Source organism: Porites lutea, chromosome 9 (genome assembly GCF_958299795.1).
Source record: "Porites lutea chromosome 9, jaPorLute2.1, whole genome shotgun sequence".
Taxonomy (NCBI): domain Eukaryota; kingdom Metazoa; phylum Cnidaria; class Anthozoa; order Scleractinia; family Poritidae; genus Porites; species Porites lutea.
Window position 1 is genome coordinate 2,492,501 of NC_133209.1, and position 11,145 is coordinate 2,503,645.

The window sequence follows — 11,145 nt, forward strand, 5'->3', positions numbered from 1 at the left end:
AGGACTTAGATGCAAGTTTAATATTACAATTACTCAAAAGGCCAAGAGAAATATTTTATTTACAGAAATAAGAAAGTGTGAAGTTAGACTGACTTAGCACAAAGAGAACTGAAAGGGAAGGAAAAGAAAGAGGAGGAGGACAATGATGATGATGATGATAACAATAATAATGACAATGATGATGATAGTGGCGATGTAGATGGTGACGGTGGTGGAAGTCTTGGCGACAATGATGACAATGAAACTAATACTTGCTTACTCATTTAACAGTTTGCAAAACTTTTTTAAGTGCTTGAGGGTCAAGATGATGATTAACAGCAACCAACAACGAGGTCACAACCTTGATTTTCAGAACATTTCAAAAGGTCTGACAGAAGTTGTGCAAAACTCCAAAACAATGAATGTTTACACAGCATACCCAGTGTTTTTGTGGTGCTTCCTCCAATCCAGAAGGAAGTTCTAAATGTAGATCACCTCCACTTGAGTACATTTCTATAACCTGATACAGAGAAAAATACATGTACAATCAAGTTGCTAAAAACGACAAACAAAGACATGAACTACAAGAATGGTGCCACAAAGAATAATAGCTCTGAGTAAAAAAAAAATTAAGTACTATAGAGATTATCCCTGAAATTTCCCCTGACAGTTGGCCTTTGTATAGGATATCACAGAAAAATGCAAAGCAAGGAAAAAGTTATCCGAGTACTAGTAGGAATTACAACCATAATTAAAACTACTGTCGCCCTGCCAACTGAACTGTACCGCCAAACATTGGCAAGTCATGAGTGACTTTAGTGGCGAAAAACAAACCGCAAGCACACATTAATGATAATACCAAATTCATGAAACTACTTACTTGAAGAGGTAAACTATATGGATTATGCATGTTTATGAGAGAAGAAAAACTAAAGTTCAGGGGTACTCTTGCCCCTAGAAAAGGACGCAATCTGTATGGATTTGGAACCCCAACTCCAAACACCTGAAATGATAAACAGTAAGCATTACACTGATAAAAATCAAAGGACCAAGAGTTGAGCATCATCAAAGAACTCTACTCAGGGTTCATACAGATTTTTGGACCCAAAATTCAAGACTTTTTCCAGACTTTTTCCAAAACAATAAACAATTATTGTTTATTTTTCCAGACTCAAGGTTACCAAAATAGTCAAACAAGCTTTTTTTCATGATGCACTGGAAACGTACAGTAACCATGCAATGCGGACATAACAGAATTATGAAACTTCTCACTCTGTGATTATGTGTCTTGGCTATTGGCTAGATTAAATGGGATTTGAAGATGAGTAACAGACTCTGTAGGAACCTGTCTACTTGTACTTACAAAGCTTTTATAAGTTCGCTACAACTACAATAACACTTGTCATTTTAGAGAAACTGTATAATGGATAAACAAGGGCATGTAAGTATACAGTCATTTTGCGCAAAAAGCAACAATATTATTCGACCCTGAGGTAAAATGTTAGCAAAACAGGGATTTAGCACAACAGGAAGTCAAGAAAGGAATTCTTTGCAGTAAAGGAATTACAGATCATAATAAAATCATTCACCACAATTAATACGTCCATTTTCACCAGTATATTAATATTCAGGACTTTTTAATCTACCTGATAAGGATAAACTCCTCTGGAGGTGTGAATAAATAATGTATTTTCTACATTTCCAACTAGTCTTGCTAAAAACACAATTTCAAATGTTGTATTTCCTAATGCTTGAACTACCTGTAGACAAAAAAACACAAGTTCAACTGAAGGTATTTTGCAAAGCATCAGTGATTTTGTTACAAATAGTTATGGTGAGTCCCAGATCAAGAAACAATGACTCTTAAACTGAATTTTTCGGGGGCCTTTATGTAACCATGCAGACAATTAATCTGAAGACAGACTTCAAAACTCTGTATTACAGTTTACTGATATAAAAAACTCCTGCCATAAAGCGCAACAGAGACTAAAAGAAATATACCTCATTAAACAACAGCCACAAGAACAGCCACAGAAATCACACGAACAGGATATTCTACAAAAACATCTTCAGATCAATCAATCTTTGCATCCCACGGGACGCATGCAATGAATTATTTTGCGTCTTTGGTGCTTTTTATGCATCAGGGACGCAGGACACAGAGGTAACAAAATCACTGAAGCATCATGGCAATCGTGCTTCAAAGTATGAATACAGTCAACTCCCTTCAAGACAGACACCTTTGGGACAAGAACAATGAGTCCATCTCATAGAGAGTCGACTTAAAGGAATACAGAAAGGCAGGAACAACTCTGAGTGTCTGTCTTAGTGAGGTGTCCATTAAAAGAGAGCTGACTGTAGTTTGATTTAAAAAAAGGCTGTTTAAATCAGACCACAAAGCAAACAAGTTACCCAGGGCTGTAATTAAGGGCCAGGGGCTGGGGATTTCCCCTGGCTACTATGAATGTGGCCCCTGGCTACTTTCATAGGAACACAGAAGAAAAATAGAACCAAAGCAAATCCCTAGCTCATTGATTCCCCGCCTACTTGTTGTGTCTATCCGGCAACTTAAAAAATTAGTAACATCCCTGGTTACCTCTTCTACTAGCCTGCGAAAACAGGGGACTTTTTGCGGGGAGGAACTTCTGCGACTCAGCAACAGAAATTCTGTACTGATGGCGTTACAATCTGTCCAGAATCCGGTCATAAGCACTGATTGGTTGACAGAGTAGTTACATTGTTTTCCTATTGTTTATGAGTGCCAGACAAAAGACAAAAGTCTACAAAGGTCAAATGGAAATGTGATGAATCTCTAACAAAACAGTCAAAATTTGAGGATATATAATCTTCTCTAGAAGAAGCATTTATTTTTGCTGGAGCTTGTTCACAGATGAACACAACACTTTACCAAAATCCGTCAGGAGAAAAGTAAAATTGAACAAATTTGCAATGGGAACCCCATGACTACCGCATTTATTATGTAAACATTGATTTCTGTCATCAGTATGGAATTTCTGCCACTGAGTCGCAGATGTTCCTCCGTGCGAACCTCCCCAGCGGCAAAGAGCAAGGAGAAACAGCTGTTTTCAGAGGCCATTTTTCTACCAATTCACTGGACAGGTACAGGATTGCAGAAAATATCCTCATGCCCATTGTATTTCAGTAAAAATCAGTGCATTATTTTGTTATATGCCTCATTCTTTCAATCACTGAATAAATTTTCTGCACTCACACATTTCACTCGCTGTTTTGGTCCTACGTACAAGAACTTAGTATCAGCATCACCACTTACTTTTGATTGAAAAAAGGAAGCATGGAAATGTACAGTACTCCCAGATAGAGATTGCAGCTGTAGAGTCTGCTCTGTATGTGGGTTTATAATAGCTACTGTTCGTATGCTTGGCATACCCACAGACCTTAAAGAATAATTTGTACAAATACTGATTAGAAGACATTTATGTACCTCTCTGTGAGGTAGCATGGCCAAGCAGAGTGCTGGACTTGCAATCAGAAGGGTCAAGTCCCGCCCTGACTACTAGCTGGATTTGTTTTCCAACTCCGAAAATACCATAAATTTCCGAAAATAAGCCCCTCCATGTAGAAGCCCCTCCAAATATAAGCACCCCAAACTCATAATGCAAAAAACCCTCCATTAAATCCCCCCTCGGAAAATAAGCCCCTGGAGGCCCCTGTTAACTCCCTGCTTCTGTCCCCGCTTCTGAAAATGTGTATGTGCCATTAAATCCCCGCTCATGACCTGAGTAAAACAGGTATTAATTCCAATGCCCCCAGGGCTGACATGTTGTTAAAAGTGTGTTAATCCTGGCCTTGGCCGTGTTATATCCCTGCTATTTCCTGCTATGCCCCTGGGGTTGGGGGCCGGGGTTTCAAATGACTGATGCATTATGGGCAGGGAGCAGGGGGGGGGGGGGATTCCTGGCTACTTTCAAAGAAGGAAAATAAAGAACCAAAAGAGCATTCAGGCTTATCAATTCCCTTCACACCAGTTACACACACAACAAATTTGATATAACTATTTGGGCACATGCCAATCTTTACTGACAAATTATGTGAAAATCTAAATTAAAAAACAAGGCCCAGATGTGATGAGCCAATATTATGTTACCAAGCAAGTCCAAATATTTTTTTGTCAATCAGAGCATGCACACAAAGAACACAATCCACTAAGAGGGATAAGATATTACAATAAACTGCCTCTCATTTCCAGGTCACTGAATTTTGCATCAAGTTTACATCAAGTACATCATGTGAACAAGTGTAGCCGGGTTTTTTTAGATTTATCGTTACTGCTCACAGCTACCAGCTATGCAAATGTGTGCAACTTTCACTCTTGCATTACTTAAATATATAAAGTCAGTGAGTTTTTTTATTGTTAATCATCCCTAGCCTAACACAATGACTCACTAGTTACTGGAACTCACTGATTTAATGAAAGTACTTAAAATGCACTTTAGTTTTATTCTCACTTGAACATGGAAACTCTTCCAAAGTCCAAAGTCTAATAATTGTAATATCGTTACTAGAAGCACTGTTAAATCTATCTCACAGTATTTTTATTAAATGTTTTAGTCCTCCAAACATGTGATAACCAAAAGATATCACAGGATATACCAGTGACCAAAACTGATCAGATGACAAATTAAAAGTTGTACAACATAATCTTGTACAACCTGCGTTTTTAAATACAATACCCTAAAGAGAAAAAAATGCATTAATTTACAACTTACTGTTCGTAGAAATCTAAATATGATGGCTCAAACCGAATATGTCTAATATTGGGCTGCCCTCTGAAAAGAAGAAACCGAAAAATATACATAACTTTTCCAGTCAAAACATAATAAGATTCCATAATAAGGTAGCAATAATTATTATTGCTTACTATCCGGAGTGTTTAGATTATCATCGTTTGAACTATGAAAACATTAAAAAACCAAAACTCCCTTAGAAAATATTTAAAAGGTTCAAGAGTCAGATCGATCGGGTCAAATACTAGCACGAGAATTTCACTGTCAATTCACGAAATTGTAAAAAGTATTGATCAATCACTATTTCTGTTGATTAGCATTACATTTCCTGTCACCTTAAAAGATTTAAAACTGTCATCTATGAAATTTACGCTGGTAAAATTAAACGTTAAAATTAGGAATAAGAGATACAATAAAAGAATACCAGTACATTACTACAGCAGACCAACGGAAGATACAACACATGATAAGCTTAATAACAAACTAGTCACCCAAAAATTATTAAACAGAAAGAGATCGATCTAAAGTCCATTCACATTTCGCTTTTCTCGAGAAACACGCAAGCAAAATCAGAAAAAGTCTACAGTATCTTACAATAAGACTTACATTATAGCGGTTCAAACGGACTAAATTGAAGCTAAGCGCAGAATTATACGGCGATGACACGGTTAATATACGAACGTACGGTTTTAATATGACCGTAATAAAATATTGTCACGTAGAATCAAGAGCGTGTCATTTGAGGCAAGAGACAAGTTTCCCAGAAAGGAATTAAGTTAAGACTAGGGATTTAATGAAACCAGTAAACACACTCACTGCTTACTTAAACACTTGAACAATAAGCAAACTGACCCTAAAAACAACTGCAGCAAGAAAGCCTCGTGTTACGTGGGCGACTAGACAGTTTTAACACGAGAGTGGGGGTGTTGGTTCCTAGACCTATCCACCCTATTAGTAGAAATTTATCGTTCCTTTGTTTTCTTGCTGACTATAAAACATATTTTTCTACTTTTCTGTACCTTCTGTTATGATGTGAGCCATCGGCCTAGGAAGATAACAAAATAATTCCGGGTTATTAAACGAAAGCATAACTACAGTTTGACAGTGTTCAAATAGACATGCACCGTCATAAAATACAACTTGGAGTAACCTGTAGTTTGTCGACAATTAACACACTCAAATAACGTGAAGATGCAAGCAAAGAGTTGACTTGGCTTCCGGTTGAGTAAAGTAAGGCGGTGAGTAGACCTAGCAAAAGTTATAACGCCACAGTTCCAACTTCTGTATTTGCATTGCAAAACATAACAAGTTAAGTTAAAAACCTAACGCAACCCACATTTCAGGAAGTTTGACAGCAAACGTTTACCTGTACGTGGCTTCCAGAGAACCGCATATCGCCCATATCTCCCTGGTATACTCCTACAAATGTTGAAGTTTAACACATTAGAGTTTTAAACCACAGACTCTAAATATAAACGAGTTATAAAGTTCTCCGATCCAGCCGTTGCCACGATCGATCCGGGAGAACAATCGCGCGCAACCAACAACAACACTGCCTCTTTTCTTTTACTTTAACGACTCTTACCAGGTCTGGACATCGGATTACACTGCATCATACATATCCTATGGGTAACTAGAAAGACTAAGCTAATGTAGGTAAATAAAATCACTCCAAGTGCGGCGGCCATGCCTGCGGTTCGAAGGCCTATAGCTTTTAGGTGGAATTCTCATACACAAACTAAACTTGCGCAAATTGGCCTCATGGGATTTTGGAGCACAGGTGCTCGCGAGAGCACGTGATCACTTTGTAATATATTAGCATAAATAATTCACGACCTACGAAGTCATTAATAGTACGTGGAAAGTTTTCATTGAACAGTTTTGATCCCCTGGGGTTGTATCATTTCTTTGCTTAGCTCTTCATCAAATACAGCAGTCCAAAAGACGGCATTTCGTACGTTGCCACTTATTTATATTCGTTCACCGGAAGTCATGTTGGCTTGTCCAAGTTTGTGTAAGCATCAAAACCTATCAAAAGTCAATCAAAAGTCACGCACAAGAAATTACAAAGCCACGGAAACTAGTGTGTTCGTTTCAACACTGCCCTGACACCTGAATTTTTTCGGAGGCAACTATTCTCATTAAGTATCCAAGAGGAAGTGTTTCAACAATCGCCACACTTTCTCGCTATCTTTAACGTGTAATGCGAATGTTTTTCTTTGTCTCAAAAATTCATCGAGAAAATATTGATTTGTGAGATTTGAACAACAGGCTCAATCCTGTTTTATAGAAATTGAAATTAATCACTGACTCCTGCAAAATTGAACAAAGGAAGTTTATTTATAAATGACCCAAAGGACAAAAACTCGCCATGCGATCGAAACTTTCGAACGTGATATAAATGTAATCACTACGCAGGACCACGGGTGAGCGTCACCCTTTAGCAATTACAAAATGGTTCGTAGTTTTCGTTCTAGGTTTAACGTTTATTTGCCGCCACGTAACGTTTGCAACGTTTAAACAGCTGAGACGGATTTTATCTTTTTGATTGAAGGGTTAAAAATAGTCAGCAAGAAAAAATCAATCTAAGATATAATCGCGGAACAATGGGATATGAACTATCGTTTTGGAAGAAAAATCATATACTGGTTATATTTTTTTACAGTTGAGACTTTTTCTTTTAGAGAAAGCGTCTCAGACGCCTTAATAAACGGTTTTTCACATAAAAATTTAGAAGGGCTTGCCGCCCAATTTAATACTCAAGCCCTTTTTGAGAACCAGTTTTTTTATCCTTAATTAATGTCTGCATTTTGAAGAAAAGCTCCAAAGTTGTAAAAACCTTTGGCAAGTGTAGTCAGCAGGTCCCTCTTCGGTTAGTTTGTCATGTTTCATGGTTGGGCTGTCTCTTTATGCTATCACCTGGTATTCGGCGGCAGGAGGTCTCTTTAATAATAATAAAAGTAATAATAAAAATAATGGTGATAACGATAATAAACTTTATTGAGATAACTTTTTCATATAAAATATGGCTTACAAAAAAGATCTCATAAAATTAAAAAAAAATACAAAATACGCATAATTCGCCAAGACGTTAAAAAGCTAAAATACATAAAAACTATTAAAATGTAGAAGATATTAACTCAAATTCATTTAAAGTACAAATTCAAAAAGATTATGTTTAAAAATGTTAAGATTCTCGAATTGTCTGATTGCCTAGCTAAGGGCGTTATAAAATCCTTGATGGCATAAAATGCAGTCCGTTGTTTGCCCCAATTCCTTTTGACACTTGGAAGTCTGAAATTTAGCTTAGTTCTGGTATTATAACCATGTTGTTCTTGCTGTCTTATGAAGTTGTCCTGCCCGCCGAATACCAGGGGAAACTGAGGCCTCTGCTATAACAGGGAATCACCTGGCTAGCTCAAAAAACCGTGGACGAAGATCCTGCTGGTTGTCAACGTTGGATCTCTATAAGAATTGAGATTTAATCAGCTAAAATATTAAGAACCCAAAAAAGAGAAGTCCAAAGACTACTGGAAAGCTGATCATAACAACGTATATTGCTTTTTCATAACAGTATTCCGGCTCGCCATACCAGCCTACTTCAGGTTTACAGATGTAATACACATCTGTAAACCTGAAGAAGGCCATATGGGTACGGCCAGCCGAAATATTGTAATGAAAAAGCAATATATGTTGTTATGATCAGCTTTGCCAAGAGAGAATGATCTCTTGGCTTTGCAGTAGTCTTTGGACTTCACGTTTTTTGTTTGAAGCATTCCAACTATTTTGTCCAGGGTTGTAGGTCTATTAAAAATTTCTCTCGGATAAAATAAGATGCTCAGCGTTCAGTTCCCGTTGATGTTACTCAGCCAGTAATTTTCAGCTGGCTTCGCATAAACGTACAGCTGCTCCAAAATATAATAAGACAATAAGCATTATATCAGTTCTTATTAACCCACTAATCACAAGTTCTCGTCAAAAAAAATCAGCTCACCCGGCCACAGCCGTTTATCATGGTCAGCCGGTGTAATTTTGCTTCACCTGTAAAAAGGTTTCGGGATTCAAAATGTGTTGTGGTACTAAATAAAATAATAGGCTTACTCAGATGTGCAACTATTCTCGCTACAATAGCAAATAGGTTCTGTTCCTCAGTGTCATGAAATTATTGCATTTCTTCGGGTCAACCAGAAGCACTAATGTATTTCGTGCCCCCGCGCGTGTCTCTCCTTATTTTGATTCTTCTCATTTTTTTGCAGCTGCTCACCTTTTAATCATTTCTGAATTGTAGTACTTTTTCACTATTGCAATGATCGTAGAATCGTGCATCGTTGCATCGGTTTTGAGTTGATAAAATTACAAAAAATTGTTCAAAGAAAGATGTGATGCTTTGCCTAACACGGTATCGGAGAAGCAAAAGGGGATTTAAAAAAATGCAAAGCACTTTAATTGATTGTCAGTGGTAGGCTCCTGTAATAGTATGTCGGCACAAAAGTACTGACTAGCTGAAGACACCACTTTTACTTCTCCTAACGGAGACGGGAAGAGCGCCATTATATACGACGACGTCATCCGAGCCAAGTGAAAGTCTAGCCTTTTGCAGGGCAAAGGCAGTATCTTCATTTCTCAGTATTGGTCCGATTCCAGGATTTAAAACCCACGACCTCCAGGCTCTAAAGTCATGCAAACGCTCTACTGATTGAGCTAGGCAGCCGCGGTTTAATTCAGGCTTTAAACATTGTATTCAGAACAAATAAAACTTCTTCTGGTTACATCTTTGCTCGGCGTTTTGTTTTTAACGTTAGCATTTCACCATTTATCCGTAAGCGCAGATGAGAAAGAAGTTGGCATACAGCTGCGTGACCTTCGTTATATGAAATTTCAGTGGCACAATGCAAATCTGTTTCCACTCCTGACATTGGCAACTGGAAGGAAACGGTTATGTTCAAATCTAGATATAAAGGATCTCAGCTCTGAGGATCTCCAGTCGTCTTTTTTTCGTTGCTTAGGGTTGTTGTCCTCAACATGCATCAAAAAGGGGTGCTTCTGAGCGTTCCAGTTTGTTATAGATTATGCCGTCGTCTTCCCTTTACAGCTGCAACAGGTCACCCTCCAAACTGACCCCCATTCCTCGTGTGCGTTTTAACCTTTTTTTACCTTTTCCGTAATAACCGCTACCTATCGTGTGGAAACACGCATCGAACACAAGAAGAGAATGTCTAAGATTGTGACAAAATAATTTGTCCAGTGTTTGACATAACATCTAGCTCAAACAAAATGATTTTGAAGTTAATATCAAGTCAGGCTCTGATTTAACTGCAAGTACTCCAGAGTTACTTAGGTGTGGTTTTCTTCTGTCATGCATTTCCCTCCACGGATTGAGTTTATGACTCCCCTTGAATTTCCCTTGAAATAGTATGCGATTAATTATTTTTCGGCGATTTTTTATGATGGTGGAGCACGGTGATAAATCTCACACGTTCGTAAGCTTTCAAAGCAACCGTGGCGACCGCAGCGACAGCAGCAAAGTGGCAAATTAGTGTTAGAGCAGTCTGTTGTTTTTCCTTTGAGTCACAGTAGATTGATAGCACGCTTGAGGGTGTGGCTCTAAGGACCGCACGCGGTCTAAGTTAGTTCAGCTAAGGTTATTCTTTCTTGCCGCAAGGGAGTATAATCGCCATTACAACTCGCTCAAGTTGTCAAATATAGGCATATTTTAACAGCTTTGAATTCTTACAGACCGCGCCAAAGTTAAAGTGACGATAAGCACATGAAAGAACCAAGAAGGTATGATGCTCGTGCAGATTTTCTGCGTTGCTCCGCGCATTGAATTCTGTCGCTCAAGTTAAAAAAGACTTGTTTATGAATAAGGGAGGAGGTGTTAGGGTAAGGGAAGGAAGCGGGAGACAGCACTTTATCTCACCTCAAACTTCCTTTGCGTAAACAATCAATTAAGGTACGGCAACTATTACACTGAAAGTTTGCTTACTCGAAGAAGTAAATCAGTGCACTGTAACCAAACTTTTGAACTGAGATTCGACCAACCTTCGACATCACCGACGCTACCAAAATCTGACCAAAACCAACTCCTTAGTGAATTTTGAGTGTGTATTTCTATTCAATTTTAGAAGCAAGGATTGGAAGCAAATTCCAGCGTTGTATTTCTATTGCCTAGTTTCAAAACGAGTAGGGCTGGGTACGAGTCCGTTTATGATGAGACCCACATAATCAGGGGCACCCAAAGACTGTTTTCTGTGAATCATCTATTCAGAGAAGTACAAATCGCCTGTAATTTTCTATTGCTTGCTTCCCAGATTCGGGTACAATTTTCGAAGCTTATCTAATAATTCCCTACGATTTTCTGAGGTTTAATTACTCACATTTTACTCCTCATGTTAGGCTA

The 11,145-nt window shown here is 38.2% G+C and overlaps 1 protein-coding gene across 1 annotated transcript in view; it reads right to left on the reverse strand.

The window, feature by feature from the left end:
- Window positions 1-6,483, reverse strand: part of LOC140948639 (transmembrane protein 131-like) — a 27,277-nt gene extending 20,794 nt beyond the window's left edge. Inside the window, exons 1-8 of the mRNA XM_073397902.1 lie at window positions 6,331-6,483; window positions 6,112-6,164; window positions 5,765-5,790; window positions 4,728-4,787; window positions 3,272-3,395; window positions 1,626-1,739; window positions 860-982; window positions 419-499 (exon numbers count right to left, since the gene is read on the reverse strand). Of these exons, the coding sequence (XP_073254003.1) occupies window positions 419-499; window positions 860-982; window positions 1,626-1,739; window positions 3,272-3,395; window positions 4,728-4,787; window positions 5,765-5,790; window positions 6,112-6,164; window positions 6,331-6,433 (684 nt within the window). The 5' untranslated portion in view covers window positions 6,434-6,483. The remainder of the gene's footprint in view (window positions 1-418; window positions 500-859; window positions 983-1,625; window positions 1,740-3,271; window positions 3,396-4,727; window positions 4,788-5,764; window positions 5,791-6,111; window positions 6,165-6,330) is intronic.
- Between the last annotated feature and the right edge of the window lie 4,662 nt (window positions 6,484-11,145).